Below are 22,885 nucleotides of genomic sequence, written 5' to 3' on the forward strand. Positions count from 1 at the left end.
GCTGTTTTCAGTCAGCGCTGTGCACTTAGGACCAAAGCTTATGTGGTAGGTCATAGTCAGTGCCATGCCTGGTGCCAGCGCCATGGGGTGGGCAATGCGCATGGTGCAGTGACAGGAGAGGGTTACAGCAGCTGTGTAGGCATGAGGCATGCCTGCCCGGGTAACATTGCCCACCCGACCATCACCCAGGCTTTTTTCCTAAAGGAGAAAGGATGGTGTCTTTGCCCGGGGTGCCACCGGCCCTGACCAGCTGCCATGGAGGGGGAGCAGCGCAGAGTGGAGCGGGGGGAGAGGATGCTGGCTGGAGGGGGACCAGTGCAGAGTGGGAGAAACAATAACAATACCGACTGGGGGGAGCAGTGTGGGGCCGGGGGGCGTTGCGGGGTTGGGGCGGGGGCAGTGGGGACAGGGCAGCGGCGGCACTCGGGCAGCCCCGGCGCTGTCAGCGCTGCCGGCAGCCGGAGGGCGGGATGGGAGGCGGGGTGGGGGGGTGGGGGTGTGTTGGGAGGGACACCCACTTACGTCTCCTCCTGCAATTTTTTTTTTCCTCTTTCCCTCCTCCTTTTCGTAGCTGGTGACGCGCCGCCGCCTATTAATCATTCACCAGCCGGGGAGCAGCAATTACCGCCACTCGGAGCGGGCGGCGCCGGCAGCCGCCTCCGTCCCCATGCCAGCGCCCCGCAGCAGCCGCCCCAGGAGCCCCGCCGCGATGGCGAGCGGGGCCAGCGCCCGGCGCCTGCTGCTCTGAGCCGGGGGCGGGGAGGTCCGGGCAGAGGATGCTCCCCAATGGCACCTGCACCAGGCTTCCGGGCGGTGCAGGCAGCGACAGCGGCGGCAGCGACAGCGGTGGCGGCGGAGCCGGTAGCGCCTCGGAGGAGGCGGCGGCGGGGGGCATGGACTCGGGCGGCAGGAACTCCTCCGGCGGCCCGAACAGCACCCTGAGCGAGTCTCAGGGCAGCGCCATCCTCATCTCATTCATCTACTCCGTGGTATGCCTGGTGGGGCTGTGCGGCAACTCCATGGTCATCTACGTGATCCTGCGCTATGCCAAGATGAAGACGGCCACCAACATCTACATCCTCAACTTGGCCATCGCGGATGAGCTGCTGATGCTCAGCGTCCCCTTTCTGGTCACCTCCACCCTGCTGCACCACTGGCCCTTTGGCTCGCTGCTCTGCCGCCTGGTGCTCAGCGTGGATGCCATCAACATGTTCACCAGCATCTACTGCCTGACCGTGCTCAGTGTGGACCGCTACATCGCTGTGGTGCACCCCATCAAGGCAGCCAGGTACCGCCGGCCAACTGTGGCTAAGATGGTCAATCTGGGTGTCTGGGTGCTTTCCATCCTCATCATCCTGCCCATCATCATCTTCTCCAACACAGCGGCCAACAGTGATGGAACGGTGGCTTGCAACATGCTCATGCCAGAGCCCACACAGAGGTGGCTGGTGGTCTTTGTGGTCTACACCTTTCTGATGGGCTTCTTGCTGCCTGTGGTGGCCATCTGCCTCTGCTACATCCTCATCATTGCCAAGATGCGCATGGTGGCTCTGAAGGCTGGCTGGCAGCAACGCAAACGCTCAGAGCGCAAGATCACCCTCATGGTCATGATGGTGGTGATGGTCTTTGTCATCTGCTGGATGCCCTTCTATATCGTGCAGCTAGTCAATGTCTTCGTAGAGCAGGATGATGCCACCATCAGTCAGCTCTCCGTCATCTTGGGCTACGCCAACAGCTGTGCCAACCCCATCCTCTATGGTTTTCTCTCGGACAACTTCAAGCGGTCCTTCCAGCGGCTGCTCTGCCTCAGTTGGATGGACAATGCTGCAGAGGAACCCATCGACTACTATGCCACTGCTCTCAAGAGCAGGGCATACAGCGTGGAGGACTTTCCCCCAGACAACTTGGAGTCAGGGAGCATGTACAGGAACGGCACTTGCACCTCCAGGATTACCACGCTCTGAGGAAGCATTCCTGCCTCCCCGCTCCCCTACTGCCCCCCAGCAGGAGGGTGAGCGAGGCCAGGGCTGTGGCATGGGGAGGCTGGGAGGGAGGGGGTTTCGGTCCTGCCCACCAACAGTGGTGTTTGGCACAAGAAGGAGCGAAGAAAACCCCATGTTCTCGGTCTGCTGCCCCTTTCTACCCCTCCCCCCTCCCGCCACCCCCCTCCCCGGTTTGCCTCCCTTAAAAGCGGGTGCGTTCGCTGATGCTTTGACACCCCCTTAGCAAATTGCCACACTCACGGGTCGACTTAGGGTCTGTCAGCCAGGCTCTGCCGCCCCTCTCCGTCTGACGAGTGGCTGTACGGGTCCTGCAGCGACTCTCCCCTCGTCTTTTGTACAGGTTGCCCTCCCCCACGGTTGGTGGGACCCCCCCCCGCCTCAGCCAAGCCCCAACATTCAGGGTCAGACTCCGTCCCGCTTGAAAGCGACCCTGCTCAGCATCTGTCGGTACGCACCTCCCCTTCAGAGAGCAGAAACGCTGGGAAAAGTCCCCCCCAACATACACCTTGCCCTCCCCCACAAAGGCGCAGGTAGCCTCTCTCTGTCCCCCACCTCCCATAGGAATAAAAAAGAAAGAGGGGAGCAAAAAAAGCCCCGAGAAAAGAAGCAGCATAGTCATGGAGCTGCTTTTTGCTTTGCAGGCAGCTTCCACCTCACTGGGGCTCTGGCTCTCTGTGCTGCGCTCGGGGGAAGCAGGGCAGAAAAGGTCTTCGGAAAAAAAATCTGATTCTTGCTGTGCTTCAGAGCTGCACAGCAGGTTGCTGATAACAGGAGATAAACAGTCCCGTGACTCACAGGGAGCAGAGCGCTGAGCCGGGAGTCGTGGGGGGGGAGCACTGAGCTGGGAAATGTTTTGAGTGTGTCCATACATACAATAAAGTGTGCTAATAATAAAGTTTAAAGGGAGCACTAGACTGTGAAGCCATTGTCTTGCGCCTGCTCCATCAGCCGTGGAAAGGAGCCGAGACAGTTTTGAATGACCTGGGTGGCCACAAAGTCACTTTAGCCTACATGGAAAACAGAGGGGTTGGTTTCAAGATCTCCATCAGGCTCTGAAACAAATACTTGATGAAAAAAGTAGCTGTTTGATAATAGCTATTACTCTAGCTCCAGTTTCTTCTGTTGCACTAAAATAAAATAAAATAAATGGATTTCATATGTTGCCAATGTAATATACTGGCCCAGAGCTTCTTAATGTTTCATTTATGAGAATTGTTGTTTTTAGTGTGTGCCAGACGTCTTTTTGTTGAATTTTTTTTTTTATTTGATTCTTGTCATTGTGTCGTGAACGTGTTTCTCTGAAGCAATTTATACTGTGTACTTTTGTCTGTGGTGGCTACTTGCAAGGTTGCATTTAAAATGGGTGATGCTCAAGAAGGCTCCTTTTCAGATAAAAAGGTTGTCACTTTTTCTATCTCTTTCCTCTACATTGTCTCCCCCACAATAATTCTCTCGCTTGAATTTTCTCTCTTCCCCTCTTATGACAGAACAGTTTTCGTATAGACAAACAAAGCTTTCTTGTTTGATAAATGACAGCTGATTAAACAAAACCTTCTATCCCTGCTCCCTCTTACCCCAGACGTAAGAATCGGTACGGACTGTGTTGAAACAAGCACCTATGTTTTTTGCTTTCTACCACCTATGTTCACAGTGTCACACAGTGGCAGGTGTCCCCGTAGCTGTGATAAATCACTTCTCTAGCACAATACTGTGGTTGTATTAATTATAACTACTGGCAATCTGAAGCAAGAGATTGGGGAAAATCCCCAGTAGCAGCGTACCCGTAGCATTGTACTGGTAGCTGTGGTGCTTAAGTACAGTGTTAAGTGTAAGGTTGACAATTAAGGCATCTAGCATTTGCGGTGGTGGACTTACTACAGGTTTTTGTTAAATTATACCCTTTAACTTTTCTCAACAGCAAAAAGCAGGATACTACTTTGTACATTTCTCTCACCAAAAATTAGGTACTGTTAAATGAATGTATAAATCCAGTATTTCAAAGTTATCTGATTCAAAGCCCATCGAAATGAGATAAGAAAAATCCTAATTCACTTCAATGGACTGTGAGTCAGCTCCTTTTAGTTTAAAAATTGCTAATGTGAAAGCTGTTACATCCTTATTAAAATATTTTGTGAAAAGCTTTAACAATTGTACAGTTTCTTTTCTTTTACTTCCAGTGGACCTCATTTAAAGAAAAAACGCAAATATTATTTTTGTAATGTTTTACATGCACACATGGGGGGAAAAAAAGGATGAAATCTCTGTATAAGCTTATTTAACTTTTCACAGAAATCAAACAGCTGTCAAAACAGTAAAATGCCCCATGATACCACACGATGCTATTTGTAGAGCTTCACTTAAAATCTCACTCACAATCTCTTCAAAGTGGTATAAATCTCATAATCTTATGCGGTCTTTTTCACCCAGGCATATTGTTATGTATGGTCAGATCAGAGAGTCAGCCTACTTTCTACTGTTGGATTTGTTTAACAGACACAACGAAGCAAAAGTTAAGAAGCGGTGATCCATACCCGATACTCAGCTTTGATGAAAAGGTGAGCCTGGTTTTGTTTCTTTTTTCTGTTTTTTATTTTTCAGTTTGCCTTTAAGCAAAGCCGTGATGGATGCCTGCGCACCTCCCAGCATATGCACTTTAATTTCAGTTCTCCAGAGGTGATGCTCCTACTGGGCAGAGTCGCCGGGTGCTGCCGCAGAGGCTGTGGGTGCCTCAGTAGATGGCAGGCTTTCCTGCAGATGGATGCACTGATTCACTCCCAGCCAGCAGCGCCCGTATGATTTCTGGCTAAAACACCCTGTGCAGTTTCAGCTGGAAACAAACTCTGTTTATCCTAAAATAACAGTTCTTCCTGCTATTTTTCACCCCGAGTTTAGTTTGACTTTGGCAGTGGGAGAAGGGATCAACAGCTGTAAATCACTCTTCGTTTGCTTTGGAAGAAAAAGTTAGTTCATTCTGTGTTGTTATTCTAAATAGTAGAACATAACTACCAGGGGAAAAAAAACAAACAAACTTGTCCTCGTGAAATAATGTGTACCAGAAAACAAACAGAAATCTCTTTAATGCTTTCCAAATTGCAAATAAGAGTCTTCAGATTTCATATGAAAACAATTTGAACTAATGTTTAATTCACTAAAAAAAAGACTGCAGTGACGTATTTCTTGGTGACATTTTGTCTCTTGATACAGTTGTAACATAATTAATCCACAAACAGGTGAACTGTAATTTATAACCAGTAGTACCTCGCTGCATTTTCCCCATGAGTTTAATATTTTAAAAAATACTGCTTACCCTTTGTCATGGAAATTGTCCCTGTGCCACTGAAATCCATGTGACTTCTGCTGTTTGTTTAGCCTAAGACCTAAACTCAAGAGTGTGATAGCTCTGAGGAGTCTCTAGTCCATGGACTGGACTATTTCCCCTGGTATACACAAAGAGAGTGGTCTTCACCTGGCATATACATCAGGTACTTGTGCAGCATTTTCCCACTTAAAAGGAGGAAATTACTCTCTTTCCTCACCAGGCTTCCCAGTGCAGTAGCAAAGATCCATTCATAACCCTGTGCAGTTACTCATCTCATAACTCCTATGTGCAGTTACTGGGCTTGAACCAGACTGGTCACAGAAGCACTTCCTATCTGGGGTGTGGATGAAAAAGTTGACGGCCACATGGAGACACTCTGCCTCTGGAGAACGTCGCACAGCGTACGGTTTCTTTGCATTCAACGCTTAAAGAACCCATCTGATTTCTTCACAGAGAAGGAGAATCAGATTTCTGAATGTGCCATAAGCATTTGTGAAATGCCAGGTTTCCAGTGAATCAGAAAAAAAAAACCATAAAAGGCTTTCTGGTTGTTTGTGAAAAACTAAAAGTCTGCATTTCAAATGTATGTGGCACACTCTGTTAACACTATGAACATATACAGTAAGCAGTTTCCAAAAATCAGCTTCCTAATTTTAAATATTAAACTAAATCTTACTGAAATAAAATGACCCACTGATGAATAAGTTACATAAGATTTGACTTTTCTCTGCCCTATTTCCAGAACAGCAGCGTAAATTAGTGTTTTAAAATCCTGTCAAAAAAAATCCCAGAAAAATTTTTTTAAAAAAGCAGAAGAAATTGGCCAAGAAACATACATCAATCCAATGTTCTAGACTCTGTGATTTTCAGCCCCTAGAAACCTTACCTGACTCCAGGGCTCTACAGACAAGAATGTGAATTATGAATCTCTAGAGGAGAATAAAACATTTGTACCGTATTGTGTATTCAGCACTTCCATCCCCTTCAACAGAGCCCTGTTGGACTGATACCTGCAGGCTAAGCCACAGGAAGAAAGGGTAATTTACTAATTAGATTTCTCTTTAAGAATAATGCTTTTAGATATTTTATTTTGTAGAGAGAAATAGCCAAGAAGAACAGGTGAAACAGAAAGTATTTCAAAGTATGTCACTAGACGGCTACAAACCAAGCACAGTTTTGACAAGAAAGATGCTTTTTCAATAAAAGCTAACTGTGGGCGATCCTTTCCAGCCTTGTTTCCCCAAAAGACTAAAATCTGGGTTTGGCAGAGTAGTAAGCAGCCGTGAAGCAGAGGCAGCAAGGTGGTGTAGCCTACCTGAGATATATAGGTTTTCATTTCCAGTCTGGATGGAATACATTTGTCGTATAGGCTTATCATGTCTATGATGAGTAGAGTCACCTTGAAAGCAATATAAATGTACAGAAGACCCATTCTACTCTCCTTTCCCCCCCAAAAAAATTCTTCTCTATGCAAGTTTTTATGCTGTGTGATGATTTTGGGTCGCTCTGTGGGTTCTTTATCTTTCTAACTTGAAAGACTCAGATAAGTGCCCAAATGCATAGCATATGGGAGTTGTAGGACAGATAAGAATTACCAGATTTATGACTTGAGACCTGCTGATCACTGTGATGAGCACGGTAATTGGATTGTATTGGCTCAGCTTACATTGCTGGTGACAGTGCTGCTTTCAGTGAACGCGTGAGCCCTACCAACCATAAAAGTCAAAGAGCCCAGAGGGAAGCTGTGGTCTTCTGCAAGGCTGTTGTAATGCCCGGCGTTTCATAATGCTGAGCAACGCTGAGTAATGTGGGTGCCGGTGCCCACAGACTGATAAAATCAAAGGTCCACAAGTTCAACTGATTCTTGCAGGACTTGCAGGAACTCAGATTTACAATGGCAAGCTCAAAGGAGTAGTTCAAAATGTGGCAAAGCTGTACAACGCAAGTATGTATGAGTATACACACACACACACAATGTGCATGTGCATATATATCCTTCCTTCTTGTAAAATACATAAACATCCTATTCGATCCATTATGCAACATGTAAAGGGATGAATTAGAATGTATATTGGTCATAAAGGAATTCACGATTAGTAAAATTCAGATTCCAGATGCTGGACAGTTAGGTAGTCTTTGGTTTGCTGCTGTGCTGCTGTGATGTGTAGAGGAAATGGGAGTGTTAATTCTGCCACAGAGGTGAGTCTGTGGCTGGAGAGATCAGAGCTGGTAGGAGAAGGACATCCTGGAGAAAAAAATGTGACTAGTGTTTGATTTAGAACGGGAGTGGCTATATTTGGAGATATTGCTTTGATGTTCAGAAAGTTTGGAGCTTGCTGGCTCTCACAGAGAGCTGCAATGGCCCAGCGCTTCAGGAAATCGCTCCCCATGCCTACTGCATGGAGCAACCACACCCTTCCCCAGCTAGGGTAAGGTGAACATCTCCATCCGAGAGCTAAACCAGAAAACAAATGGAGGCTATGATTACGGTCTTTTCGTTATTTAATTGGGATAAGCAGGTTATAATACATTGTAAATGTATACAAAAAGTGCATTATCTATCAAAGCACCAACTAAAGGCTGGGGATCTTTTTGCTCTCTGGTTTCTGTTAAAAACAGACACAGATGGAACTTGCCCCCTTATGCAGTCAATAAAAGACAAGTCATGGATAAAAGAAAAATTTGAAAAGCACTGCATTATTGAGCAGAAAATCAATACCAGTATTAGTGAGTTTATTTTCCTAACATTGCGGCAGAATTATTTTGTATGTCATTTAGTCAAAGAAAGAGAAAAGACACTTTTAGAAGAGAAACTAACTGTACAATATTGTAAAGAAGCTTTTTTTCAAAGACTTTCATATGCCTTCATGAAAACTAGAACAACTTTGATATTAAAACATGCTTATTATTTTATGCCTTGTATTTTCTATACCATTTTGTATTTTTTCTGGAAACCTGAGTGTCTTCATAAGAAAGAAGACAAAAATAAGAAAAATTGATTATTTACCCACTGAAGATTCTTGGCTACTATCAGTAAGTGATTTCAGTGATGTTTTGAACAGCTACATCAGCTAAAGATCTAGTCTATTATCCATGCCTTAGATACAAATTACACAAATCAATTGCAAGACCAAATGAATAAATGAAAGAAAATTCAATGAAATCAAAGCTAGGAAACACGGAGAACGTTTGCGTTTTTTTGATGGCACAGTATATACTTTGTTTTAATTTTTATGCTAGTAGCTGTTAACTGACCACACAATGAGCCCAGGAGAAATTTAGTCTCTTCTGCTACTTGCAAGACTGTACAAAATCCTCATCTGTTAACTGGGAAGAAGAGTTATGGGAATGGCTTTCTCAGATGCTTGTATATGAAGTTGTTACAGGTGTGGGGGACAGGTGGGGTTTTGATTGTCGCTGTTGTTGTTCCTGTTATTTATGGTGGAAAACAAGGTGGAAAAGTTGCAGGGCTTTATGGGTTGTGATACAAGAACAGGCAAAACATTCAAGATATATTCACATCTGGGCAAAAGACTGGATATTTGGGGAGAATGGATATGAAAGAAGGCAAAACCGGCAGATATCTGATGCTGAACAGCCTTAGAAAGAAGGAATCTGAAATGGAGAAAAATCAAGGGTGGAATACCCAGCAGAGGTCATTTTATTAAGAAAAGAGGAAAAAAGAATGTCCAGTACAGGCATTATAAAGCAGGACTTGGCTCTTTCACGTAATTAATTTAGATTGTTTAGGGTACATAGCAAATACATAGATTTCCAACTCAGCAAAAAATACCAAGTCCTGCTTTTTATGTCAACGGCTATTTTCAAAGCATGTTGTTCTTTTTGAAGGTTAGAAAGTATCTAGGTATTTTTTCTACGAACCAAGTGATAATTTAAGTACTTTGTGGAATTACTATAAATTCAGGAAAACAATGCAGAAAATAATTAGATAATAGATTTTTTTAAAATTTATGTAATTTGTTTTGGATTTTTCAGATGCTCTGAATCTCATGGATTATTTTCTTTCCTTTTATCATTAACATAGAAAAAAGTCTTATCAAATTTTTGCACAATGCAAACAAATAAGAACTCCATATGAAGACAAAAATGGAATACGGCAGCATTTTTTCTGATCATAAAGTAAGATTTACAGAATTTCTTACTTTAAAATCATCTTCAGTGCTATGACTGGGAAAATTACTTCCCATAAGAGAAATATATACTCTTAAGAAAAAAAGGTAACTGTCATGTATTTCATGGTCTCCACAGATTTTGAAACGCCAAACTTGGTTTAGCACGAAGGCATAGAGCTACATTCCCAAGATGGCTTATCTGATCTACAGAGGATTGCAGGTTTCAGTGTACTCATTCAAGAACCTTTCATTAGAACTAAGACTTAATTGAAAATAAGCAAGAGAATAAACGCCCTAAGCACGGAAGAAAAACTCCTGATACGTACATATTTGTGGAAAAATATCTGTCAGCCATATTTGCACTGAAGCATATTCTAGAGTCTGCAGAAGGGCTTCTCCTGAACAGAAAGGTTTTTGTTCAAAAAAATTATTCCCACAATATCAAATCTAGGAAAGCATATTCTCTGTAATGTAGACAAATATATGCATAATTTAGTTTTTAACACAAAAGAAAACTATGTGTTTAAATCTAAGTTCGTGTCTTTTACTGCAGCAAAGTTGGCTTTACATGACGAGATCTAAACTGGATTTATGGAACTGCAATGGATGTTAACAGCATTAGTGTGGTCAATTTATCTGAAAGTAATGAAAGCTTCCTCATTAGTATCTCTGTGATGTATAGGTAAGTAAAAGAGGACTTGTGATGTAAAAGTTTTGGATGTCTAATAATATAATGTCACTAGGTACGGCGGAGAACAGACTGTAATGCACATTGTATATTAATAGGTTGGTGTTCATGTTGTGTATTCTTTTCACATCCCTTTAAGCTTCAGAATCTAGAAAAGAATGAAAAACAACTTTGTTTTACTTTGGAAGACTAATGCGTGTGTTCTTATGATTACTTATTCTCTTAGGATATCAGAATTGCTTCAAATGGACCAGAATCTCCTTCATCATCTCAGTGGTTAAGTACAATTGAAAGAGAATCAATTCACTTTAAGTGCCACCACTAACACTGCAGAGTTGGAAGGGTTATTGTGATGAAATCTGGGAGGTGTGTGTTCTGAAAAAAAGCTGCATGCACTACGTACACACAATTCACTACTTGCTTGGAGAAGGAATGTATAAACGCAGATGTATTGGGTTGCAGTTCTTCATGAACTGCTCCAGCGTGGATCCCTTCCACGGGGTGCAGTCCTTTAGGAACAGACTGCTCCAGCATGAGTCCCCCATGGGGTCACAAGTCCTGCTAGCAAATCTGCTCCAGCATGGGCTCCCCTCCATGCTCCAGCACAGGCTTCCCATGGGGTCACAGACTCCTTTGGGCATCCACCTGCTCTGGTGTGGGGTCCTCCATGGGCTGCAGGTGGATATCTGATCCACCGTTAAACTCCATGGGCTGCAGGGGGACAGCCTGCCTCACCATGGTCTTCACCATAGGCTGCAGGGGAATTTCTGTTCCGGAGCCTGGAGCACCTCCTCCCCTTTCTTCGCTGACCTTGATGTCTGCAGGGCTGTTGCTCTCACATATTCTCACTCCTCTCTCCAGCTGCAATTCCACAAGCTTTTTCCCCCTTTCTTAAATATTGCATCCCAGAGACTCTACCACTGTCCCCGATGGGCTCAGCCTTGGCCAGCAGTGGGTCCATCTTGGAGCTGGCTGGCATTCGCTCTATTGGACATGAGGAACTTCTAGCAGCTTCTCACAGAAGTCACCCCTGTAGCCCCCCCACTACCAAAACCTTGCCATGCAAACCCAAAACAAAAAACAACAAAACTTTTTTTTTTTTGTGCACTGCTATCATGACAGACTGACCAGTAAACTGAATTTCCAGACATCGCTAATAATTTATTCTTGGCACAAGTAGTAAAATGACTCACAACAGGAGAAACAGATCCTGATTTTGTCCCAAGAAATGGACATTATTTAGCTGAACACTGACTACAACATAACTAAATTGAACAACTTTGAGTAAAAAAAGCTAAAAACATTCACTATGCTAATGTTTAAGTCCAAAGCAGGCAGCTGCATATAAATTAGGAAGAATGCTAAAAAGAAATTAAAAAGAACAGCTGAAAGGGTGAAGGCTTGCAGGTGCCACCAGTATCTTAATGATATTAGGGGATCAGATTAAATACATACTACCTATCAAAAGAAGACATTAGAAGACCACTTTCCCCTCCAGAAATCTAAAACCAATACAACAGAAAAGGACATAATTTAATGTCCTGGTGGATGGTTTGGGCCTGTCTTTCTTTTCTCTCCTTCCCCAGCTCATCCTCTCCCTGGCCCGGCAGGATCCCCGCTCTTTACATCACCCATGAAATACATAACCGTAGTTGTTTCCCCCATCCTTCTGCCTCAGGCTTGCAACGTGAACGAACTGGCAGGTGGCAGGAGAGAAAGGCCATAATAACTGTGGGACCACCGCCACGTCTCTGCCTTCCCCACCTCCACTGCTGCCTTCAGGTACCTCGCCTACAGCCAAGCAGTCCTTCAAGTCTAGAATACGGAAAAGGGAAAAGACTTGCTTGCAAACAGATAACTCCCTGTTCACGTTCACATTCCAGAGCTCTACAAGTCCAGAGGAGAAAGGCAAGGCTGCATACTGGGGGAAGAAGGAAGGGCATAAAGTTTAACCTCTTTTGAAGCCTTGGGAGAGTGGTTACTACTGCTGCCTTGCTGAGTTTGCCTCTCAAGTCAGTTATGTGTCATTAGTGACATGTATGAATCACCACTCTACAGCCTTGATAAATGTCCACATCCTGAAGAAATAGAAAATATTATTTCTAGAAGGAACTAAGTTGCATGTACCAGTGATTAAGCTCCATGCAATAAATGAGGAAAGATAATGAGGTCTGAAAACATGAAAAAAAAATTAAGTGATAGGAAATTATGCTTCCTGGGGGAAGCACAGAATCCATTCATTTTTAAATCTTCTTTAAGCTATGTACTACATTTGAAAAAGGAGAAAAATTCTTTGAAGTATTTGAATTTTGCCCATGTCCACTTTTAGGTTTCATTTTAATGCCATAACACACTTAATCAAGCCCTCAGCACTATAAATCATTATTAAAAATTTGTGGAAAATTAAAATTTTATTTCCAATTACTTGATGAATACAAACCATTAAAAATTCATCACACATTCATGAATAAAACGTACAGCTGACAAATGATATGCCTACCAGTCAAACTATCTTTGGAGGAATTAAGGAAATCTAAAAATCAGATTTAATAATTGGCAACAGGGGGACACTTTTTGGACTACTGTGATAGATGAGAGGTTTGGACATTCCTACTCTTTGCAGAAATCACCATTTTTAAATGTGGACTCACAGACTCTTGTGTTCACTATTTCATTAGCATTACATTATCACATCCAGTCCTCTAGTCAAGAGCTGGGGTCTACAACACTAGGCAATACCCCAGGGAATTTACTATTAAAAAAAAAAAAAAAAAACAAACAAAAAAACCAAAACAAAACCAAACACCTAATATGAAAGTACTGAATTATTTAAATCCTCCAGGCAAATGTATCTATTGTAAAACTCACAGATACAATGGTTTTTATACAGTTTTTATATGGGCTGAAACAATGTTTTTCCTGTACAGGAAAAACAGTTGCAACATAATATGCTTATACAATATCTGTAGTCAAAGGACATGTATGCAACATGAGGGAAAAGGTCGAGATTTGTCTCCATCTCTGCTATGTTTTGGAAAAATATTTACATTTGATTGTGTGTTTTACATATGGTGTTACATAAGAATTAAAAGAAAGTTGCATCCCATTTAATAACCAGGCACTTTTATTACATCAGTGCTTGTTATGATTATCTGTATTCATTGTGACCTTACTTACTCTCCTCCTGTAACAGCAAACCCTGCACTGAATCTGCCTTCCACACCGCTGAATCACGGTTATGATACCAGCCAACAGCCCATGTTACAAGTCAGTTATCCGTCAGTCTCCTATTTAAGAAAGACATAATTTAAATTGAGAATGGAAAGCAAAAATGATTTATTCTTTCTCCCAAACCACCCACTTCTTGGTCAGACTGTTAGAGGAAGAGAAATTCATGACTTTCAAACCTGCTCAGGATCCGGTCAAATCCAAATACTATTGGCTCCATATTCTACCGACTGCAAAAAGAACGTAGAAACCTAAATAGACAAAACAAGAATCTCTAAGAATTCTAAGTCACTTAGAGAAGTGACTTGCACAGCTGGAGACCTAGGTTAGCTGATTTTTCTGTTTTTATTTTAGATGTGTTTTACAGGCATTTAAATATGAGTAGCCTTCCTAGGCTTCCTTTACAGTTGATGTAGCACATGGCATTTGTAGGATACAATTCATTGTCCCTGTTTTCAGCATCTAGTCTAAAATGAGAGAAATTGCAAGTACATACTTCTGTCCATAGGCTGTAAGGGAGTCCAGGTGAGCAGATGAGTCTAGACGAGCTGTTAGAGACGTCTATACTGGTAAAAACGGATCCCATTCATAGATGCAAAATAGTCTGGTTTCAGCTGAGTCAAATTACAAACCAGGGAAAATGTAACGGAATCCTTGTGTAGTCCTTTAGACAAACGTCTGATGCTTAATCCTGAATCTCGAGTGTGAGAAAAAGAACTTTGAAATCAAAATGTGATTTCACAGCAAGCCGAGACAAAGGAGCAAAATGAGAATAATAAGATGAGACGGGTGAACGGCTTGCAAGGGCATGAACTTGCACATTTTAACTGAATAGTCTGAGACAAATCCTGAGCGACGCCAAAAGAAGTAGTCAGTCACAGGTGCTTAACTCAGCATGTAGCTGTGGGCTTGCTAAGATTCCTGAAACAGAGAATGAGAGTATTTCTAGAGCTTAGAAAAACATACCTAGACAGTTGTACAGTCTGTTAAGAGTTCAGCCACCTGATATGTGGGAAAAAGGAAAACATAGAAATAATAACTTAGGGAGGCCTTCATTCATCTTATACAGCCGCTAGTAGCAGAATGGAGCTCCACATACACTGGCCCCTAAAACAAATTACTTACAGTGACAGTAACAGAGGTGGTATTAAGACAAAAGGCATTAGTGGCTAAATCATTTGCCAAATCTGTGCACATCTGAATGAAGAATCAAGCCTCCTATGAAAGCTGAAAAATGCCTGCCTTCTGAAATACAAATGTCAGATAAACAGATTAGAAAAGTATGCAGATTATGAGACAGTTTTGTAATGACCTAGCTGACCTAGCTGGATTTTGTTCCTGTCATGATATAATGGAATTTATGACTATAGACAGCCTGATGGCTCACAAATGTCTGGGATCCCCTTAACAAAAGCAAAAGACTGTTTCTCAGATAGCAACAGTTTATCATCATTATGCAGAGAGAGAGGGAAAAAAGAAAAAACCCATGCTATGTCATACTTCATCCTTAGCAGATGTTTGCACCAGATTAATCTTCGAGTCTTTGCTTGCAAGAAAAATCAGTAATAACACACATTATTTTTTGAAACAGAGTTCTCCAAACTCAACAGGAAAGTGACAAAATGAAAGCACTAGTCAGAAGGTCAGCTCTAAAGAGAGAAAAACAGTCAAAAAAGGCATATTTAAAAAGACATTTCAGAGCTTGAAGTCCTTTTAAGGGCAGAAAATATTTCCCCACCCTCCCCACACCCCAAAAGGCTTTGATGAGACCCAGTTAGTTGTGTCTTACTGCACTCAGAAAACCTTGAATCAATATTTAGCATTAACGCTTTAATTGAAAACCAACCCTACAATAATAAGAATTGAGCATCAGCACTCTGAACTGCAAAGAAAGCAAGTTCTGTGGTCAGGTTGAAAGCTGCTCTACGGGAATTCCCAAGAGAAATCACAGAGGAAGTGTTTACCTCATTTAGAAAGGGGCACAAAGGGTGAATCTTTCTTTCCTTGCTCTCAAGGGAACTCCATGGAAAACAGTATACCTGACTAAAAAGAATGGGATTTGCAAGATGTATTTGGACCTGCATTAAACTCTTGTCGCAGTGCAAAGTTCGTCAGCACCTTGTTTGATTTGGCTCTAAGGGAGCCACATATTGCGTGCAGAAACCAAGTTTTGTACCAACGCACTTTAGGAGAAAAACTGTAACTGAAAAATTTGTTGCGCTGCTACAGTAAAAACGAATATTGCACGAAGTAACAAACAGAGCGATGATCTAGGTTTTAAATCATTCTTTATTCTTTTCATCAGCTGAAGTATAAAACTGACTCCCCATTAACCTCCCACTTCCTCAGCAATTTAATAACCTTCTAAGTATAGAAATGCTCTTTATTTATAAGAATGTCAGTCTGAAAAAGTATGGGTCATAGTTTCCTCCAAAATCACGGCAGTTCACCTCTCCAAACACTCCAGCAATTAGAAAGAAAACGAGAGCCTCCAAGTACCACTCAAACAAGGAGTGACTTCTAAATTAAAAGACACGAGCGCTCGAAGTGCTCCCCTTCGCACTCGTGCCAAGTAAGGCACCCGAAGAACAGATTCTGAGAGAATAAAAACCCACAACTGTTGCAGCTGCAGACAAGCAATCGTTCTGTTGGCCAGGCCGCTATATCGGTATTTTGCTTATGTCAGCACCTACAGAACTGTTTTTCAGACCGACAAAAACGCTTGACTGTCCAAAGGCGTCAAAATCCTGAAAAAGGAAGGGGTCGCTTGCAGAAACGCTCCGCTGCACACCCCCAACGTCTGACAGTCCTGCGAGTCCTGCTCGTCCCACGGCGGCTCGTCCCACGGCGACTCGTCCTCGGCTTTCTGCGGCAGCCGGGCTGGGGGCGAGAGAGATCGGGGCGGGGGGGGGGGGGAGCCCAGCGCTGCCTTGGGGTGGGAGCTGCCGCCCGGGTCCGCCCCGAAGGACGGGGAGACCCGCTCGCCGCGGGGCTAGTCGCCCGCTCCGCTCGGCTCCGCGCAGCCCGCCTCCGCCTTGCTGCCGGCCTCCGGCGGCTCCTTATCCCCGCCGCCCTCGGATTTCTTGTTGAAGCAGAGCTTGAAGACCCCCAGGACGGTCATCACCAGGATGACCAGCACCACCACCGCGACAGTCACCAGAATGAAAACGTAGTTGGAGGAGGAGGAGGAGGGGGAGGAGGAGGAGGGGGGCGGCGGAGCGACCGTCTTCTCCCCGCCGGCGGGCGGCCCCGCGGAGCCTCCGGGTGGCGGGGACCCGCCACCCGGAGGCTCCGCGGGGGCGCCCGCCGCCGCTGTGGTGGTCGCCCCCGTAGCCGCACAGGGGGTCCCATCCCCGTCGCTGCCGGGGCTCCGGTAGCCGCAGGGGCAGAGGGGGTCTCCCACCCCCTTCCAGGCGAAGCCACCTCCCGCCTCGGGCTGGCAGGTGAACTGCACCTCCCCGCCGGGACAGGTCACGGAGAGCACGGTGCCCGGCGGGCTGAAGCCGGGGCCGGCGCTGCTCTCCTCGAAGGGGAGGCGGTAGTCGAGGTGGAGGACGGCAGCGGGGCGGAGGTCGGGGCAGGCGCCCTCGTACGGGTACTTGCAGGCGTAGCCCTGGCTCGGACGATGGCACGGCCGCTCCTTCCAGCCCCAGCCACGGTCGCCGCCCGGGGCGGCCGCCGCCAGGTGCAGCCCGGCGCAGCGGACGGCGAGGCAGGAGCGCACGGGCTCCTTCACCCAGCGGCCCAGCGCCGCCGGCACCTCCCGTGGGGCCGCCCCGCCGCCGTCCCAGGAGAAACCGCGGAGCGGCTGATCCGCGTCGGTGCAGGCGGAGGCGTTCCTCTTCAGCCCGACCCAGAAGAGCGAGGGCGCCGACCCCGCCGCCGCCAGCAGCCCCAGCAACAGCCTCAGCTCCGCCTCGCCGCTCACCCAGGCCAGGTCGCCCCGACGGCGGCCGCAGGCGCTGCGGGACTCGGTGTAGGTGCTGTTGGCGAGGTGGGCGCTGAAGCAGGCGCCGGCGGCCTGGCAGCGCACGGCGGACGGCGGCGACGGCGGCGGGGTCCGGCCCAGGGCGCAGGCCGCGGCCAGCAGCAAGCAGCAGGGTCCGGCCCGCCTCATCCCGGCGGCGCGGCGGGCCGAGGAGCTCGGGCTGTCCCGGAGGATGCGGCGGAGCTGGGCCTCGGACACCCGCCCGCCCCGTCCCACCTCAGCGCCGTCCCCGCGCCCACGGCCCTCCCCCGGGCCCGCCGGAGGAAACGTGTCGGGAGCCGGGGTTGACCTCGGCATCCTCCGTTTGTTGGGGGGCGGGCGGCCGCCGCTCCCTGCGCAGCCGAGAGGCGTTGGCCCTGCCCGGCGGGCGGGCGGCCAACCTCGGGGGAGGGCGAGGGTGGAAAGCGCCGGTGCCCGCTCCGCCGTCGGAGGTGGCCGGGGCCGGGGTCGCGGCCCTATCTCAGGCCTGTGTCTGGGGGATGCCTCGGCCCATCCTGCACAGCGTTTCCTGGAGAAAAGCAGTCCAGGTGCAGGGAGCTCTTCCATGAAAGATGGAGGTTTCTGGGTTTGGTGAAGCCTGGTAACCAACCCCCTAGCTCCCACAAAAACTGATGTCGGCTCACTGTTTTCAAGCAAGTTGGCCTAAATGCATTTAGGGGCCTGTGCTGACTTCCAGTAGGTTGTTCTGAACTGGTCCTCCATTGGCAGCTGTGTGAGCTGACACAGAACTGGCCACAAAACCACGGATGAAATGCAAAGAGTAAATTTAATCTTAATGCCTCACAACCCGGGGGATCTCCAGAGCAGCACCTGGGCAGAGGCACGAAAGTGGGAACACAGTACTGCAGAGCTTGGTCCTTGCTAGAGAGGGTCCTTGCTAGCAAGAGAGGCTTCCAGCCAACCTGCTGTTCTCGCTCGGGTATCAGGGGTTCAAGCAGGCATAGTTTTCCAATGTGCTTTGATCTTTCTGACAGCAGAGCAGGAATCTCAAGCATGTTCGATAACGTACCTCAAAGTCCATCACAGGCCTTTGTTATCTAAGTGCAGGTATTCTCCTTGTCAAGCACACAAGACTAATCACAACAATTAGTGTGACATATGTTTTTTTCAACACCTTCAGCTGCAAGTCACTTGAGCATTTACAATCCTCCTCACCAGTCCTCTCTTACTTTCCCACAACAGTCTGCCTGTCACCTATTTCCATACTCCTCACTGTGATGTCTGTCTGCTGCTACCTCATGTGTACGTTCAGATACAGCACCTGTCCGAGTCCCCTCCCCAGGCGTTTTATGTGGTGCAAACCCACGTGCATATTGCATGCGTTTCATTGCCCAGCTTCCACTTTGGAAGAACCCCTGTTGATGTTTTTTGTTTTGTGAGTGTGATATAATACAAATCCCTAGCGTTTGAGTACCCAGAAAAAAAAATGGAGAGAAAAGCAGAAAATAAACAATCTATTTGGAATTTTTTTTTTTTTTTTAAAGTAAGGTTCATTAGTAGTTGCGGTCTGTGGAGGCGTGAATTCTACCAGTCTTGGATCAAGGCTGCAGGTGGACTCAGTCCTGCACAAAGTGTGTCACATACACAGCAATTCTGTTTATCACGATTGCAAGAGTTAGCAACATTTTGAAATGCATGAAATAGAAGTTGATTGGGGTAAACTGAATTCACACATTCATAACTGTTTTTAGGCAAATTTTTACATTCAGTTGGTACTTTGCTTCTCTTGGTATTCGGCAAAAATGAAACTACATCAAGTATTGCCTACATTCTTACAATTTTTATATTTCAGGAGCTATTAAGCTGCTTTGGTAAAAATAATTACTTTAAATTTGCTACATGCAACTGGGAATGTAATTAAATTTGGGTGCCAGGAGACTTGATTTTATGGAAAATAGGTTCTGATAACAAAACAAGAAGCTGTTGGTTTAATTCTAGATGAAATCAGAATTTTGGCCAATCAAGGTGCAGAGATGATACAGCCACCAAAGTCAACATCTTCAGTGTTGTAGCAGCTGTGTTTTCAGAGCTCTGCTGCCGACTGGAATTGCCATTCCCGCGTTCGTTCTTCTCCGTGGTGCATCAGGACTGAGGCACCGAACCCCGTGCCGGTGCAGGTGAGCATGGGGAGATCCTCGCTCTCTGCCTACGCTCCCAGCTGGAAAGATGCGGTTCAGTTTGCATCAGGGAAGTTTTATCATTTAACATTCAGATCTCTAGTTCTTCACTGGATCTAGCCTTAAATGTACCTAAACTAAATGAACCATTCCTTTAGCACTTTGATGTTTCTTGATGAAGTACAAAGCTATGCTTCTACAAATACCTGTCAGCTTAGTATCTCGCACCGTTTTCCCCAGATGTGGTTGATAGGTTTGGGAGAGAAGAGAGGTTGCTACAGCTTTACTGCTGCCATCTTGCTGGGAAACACAGACAAGGCTTTGCCTAATATGCCCCTGCAATCCTGCAGCTTCAATTTGTTTTCTCTTGCAAAATTGAGTTCATTTATTAGAGCTGAACAGAAACTAACTTTTAGAAGTAGAAGGAATAATCCATGAGCCCCAAAATTTCCATTTTATGCTTCAAACCCAAGGCTCTGTCCCTGGGGAGGAGATTGCGGCTCATTCTATGAAAACATTTGCTCCTTTGCTTCCCTTCTTGGCTGTCAGCAAGGCCATGATTTGAGCCATCTGGGATGGCCTCCCCGCCAGGTAATTGACGGGTACTACCAGCTCATTTCACACAGGCCACGACTTTAATTTCCTAGGCTATATTTGAATCAGCAATTTAGAAACAACAGGTTAGCCACCAGTGCCCCAGGCAGTCCAGTCTCATCAGAGGAACTCGTAACGCACAGAAAGATGAAAAAACTGCATGCCAAAGCTGACAGCTTTTGCCAGCAGGACGTAGAGACAGCAGCTGTATGGCTACTCGATCTGCCTGTGTACCCGCTCTTGTCTCCTATGGCTGCTCCCGAGACTCCTGCAAAATATTTAAAAAATAACAGGTCTACTAGATCTCCAGAAAACAGCTCTTCCTCTGGTTTTGAATGTTCTCCTGGTTCCATTTTAAGTAAATAAGAAAACATTTTCATTGTCTTCATGGAGATTTTCCTGAAGACGTCCTTTCTTGAAAGAGAGGATTAGCTTCTCACACACAAGTGCTGGCACCAGTCACCATGTGAGGCAACTAAACTTCTACGTATAAAGAACGCTTTATTATATGAATGTAGATGTTATATGAGTGATTGACTGATGTATAAGTCCTAGTGTGGCTGCTTTGCTCAGTAGCAAAAGCCTTATTTAGCTGTAGTTGTTCCTTACTCCCCTACCTGTATGATCCGAGCCTTTGAAAAAACAGGGGCTTGCTTTAGTTGTAATTTTACTAAGAGCCATTAGGTTTTTTGTTTCATTATATCAACGTATCTGTCTTATAATAATACGTGCTTTTTGACTAAGGAGTAATGAGAGAAGGGCTGAATTAATAAAGCTACTTTTCTCTTTGAGGGTGGATTTTTTCTTGCATTCAGCTGCTAGGGCTCAAGGGGATCTGTTTGCTTTAGAAGCAGTCTCACAGAGAGGTACAGAATCCTGTTCTTACTAAGAGCTGTATTTGGCTTTGCAGAAGTAGATGGATGGTGCAATAAAAGAGATCTGCCTGGCTGTGAAGGGGACAAGTAAAATGATCTCGTAACAATGGAATCCGTAGGGCACAAGTAATTTCACTAAGCTGGCTGGTGACACTTCTCATCCCCAAAGGGGATACCAGAAAATGTCTGGAAATGGATGTGTCTACCCATTCTTCCACAAACCTGGGAACAGAGTCTAACAGCAGGAGCAGCTACAGCGTCTCTTTTCTGCTAGCGTAAAGGAAGGCTGCTTAATGTGCACCTCCCTTTATCAACTCTCCTGTACAGGTGAAGAAACCTATTGCGGTCTGTTGCATGATACAGATTTCTTTGGAGTTGGAAACTTTGGAGAGGGAGTGAGAAAGGCAGGAGAAGATCAATAGTCTGGCAGCACTGCCTGTTTGCATGGCTCCGGCCTTTGAGCGTACTGCAACCTTGTGGAGTCTGCACCCATTGGCAGTGGGGAGGCTGCATTGTCCCAGTGAGCTCGCTCCTTCCCCTCATCCCACATCCCAACCAATATCTCTACTGGATACACGCATCCTTCTGCTGAATTTATCATGGGCAAAGTCAAAATATATTCCCCATCTTTCAGTGCTCTGCTAAGACACAGACAATAATTTCAACAACCTGATGGAAACAGGTATTTTGAAAAAGTGAGAATCACTGTTGTTTGATGCCATGCCTCAAAATATAGCGGTTAAGTCCTCCTTTCCTCACTCAGTGCTCCATGAAATTGATATTGTGTTCAAGAAGTGGTTAATCAAATAATAAGGCAGTCCTACATTTCACATGTAAGTTGTGTTTAAGCAAAGAAAAGTATTTTCTCACTAAAGGGTTATATTCTTTAAGAAAATACCCAAGTTAAAAAATCAGACCCTCTTGAAGTCAATGAGAACTGTCTCATTTCGACAGTGTGCCAAGATTTCTCCTTAATTTCCCTGCATTCAGTCGAACAACTTGTAACAGGAAGTAAAAATGCCAGGTGGAATCTGGCATGCTTTTGTTACTTTTCCAGGAAACAGGACAAGAAAAGGAAATAAGAATTTCTCTCTTATTGTATCAACTTGCACAATCGTAAGAATTTAATTATTCACTTCTCAAAAGGACTACATAGAAAACAAGGTTCACTTACACAGTTTGGAAAAGATAACCCAGCAGGGGTCATGCAAGTTCCTGTCTACTGTAATAACAATTTCCAATGACATTATCACATAGCTACAGGACTTTTTTTAAAAATAAGGAATAATATTTAACTGCTGTTGTGAACACAGTGGTATATCTGTTACATTTATGACATGGACATAAAATATAACTAATGCTGATCCGCTGAAGGGACATTTAATAGATGGACTGCATTGGCAAAACCAAACAAATAAAAAGATATGGCTGTAGCATTACCCAGTATGCATATGTTCACCTTAAAGCCTGTTCAGTTAAGATGTTCGTGTTTCCGTTACTAATTATGCAAGAAAATAATGTATTCTGTTAACACTTCCATTCATCTTTAATGAGTTATTAAGAAAGATTCCAATCCTGTAATTAGCTAGGGGAAATGAACTCCAGAACTCTCAAATTAAACACTTTTCCAAAAATACTGTAGTCTATAAATATTTTTTATTCTCACTCTAGCCCACTCTCCTTCCTTTTGTTGACGGGATAATTCATACTCGTTCTATCCCAGCCTCCAAATTCTTCACATCTGTATTGTGTAGCCCTGTCTGGTTGCCCCATTTGAGCATCATGTTGAGTATACGTCGGTGCAAGGGGCTCCACAGGAACTGGAGGTAGGGTATGGCCATATGTTACAGTTTGCAGTTAAAAATGTCAAAAAAAAGCAAAAGCACGGAAATGTGTCATGGTATGATCAACCTTCCCTGCATCATCTTCTCCTTTTTCTG

The 22,885-nt window shown here is 45.2% G+C and overlaps 2 protein-coding genes across 2 annotated transcripts; one reads left to right on the forward strand and one right to left on the reverse strand.

The window, feature by feature from the left end:
* The first annotated feature begins 559 nt into the window (after positions 1-559).
* SSTR1 (somatostatin receptor 1) lies at positions 560-2,159 on the forward strand. Its single transcript, XM_074585192.1, has one exon. The coding sequence runs from the start codon at positions 777-779 to the stop codon at positions 1,962-1,964; it is 1,188 nt and encodes a 395-aa protein (XP_074441293.1). The 5' UTR covers positions 560-776; the 3' UTR covers positions 1,965-2,159.
* A 13,490-nt stretch (positions 2,160-15,649) lies between these two features.
* CLEC14A (C-type lectin domain containing 14A) lies at positions 15,650-17,656 on the reverse strand. Its single transcript, XM_074582441.1, has one exon. It carries the CDS (start codon positions 17,654-17,656, stop codon positions 16,364-16,366), a length of 1,293 nt encoding a protein of 430 aa, XP_074438542.1. The 3' UTR covers positions 15,650-16,363.
* Between the last annotated feature and the right edge of the window lie 5,229 nt (positions 17,657-22,885).

This window comes from Larus michahellis, chromosome 4 (genome assembly GCF_964199755.1).
Source record: "Larus michahellis chromosome 4, bLarMic1.1, whole genome shotgun sequence".
NCBI classification, from domain to species: domain Eukaryota; kingdom Metazoa; phylum Chordata; class Aves; order Charadriiformes; family Laridae; genus Larus; species Larus michahellis.

Excerpts from the sequence above, each read along its gene's own strand:
- CLEC14A (XM_074582441.1), bottom strand. The coding sequence starts at position 17,656 with ATGCCGAGGTCAACCCCGGCTCCCGACACGTTTCCTCCGGCGGGCCCG.
- SSTR1 (XM_074585192.1), top strand. The coding sequence starts at position 777 with ATGCTCCCCAATGGCACCTGCACCAGGCTTCCGGGCGGTGCAGGCAGC.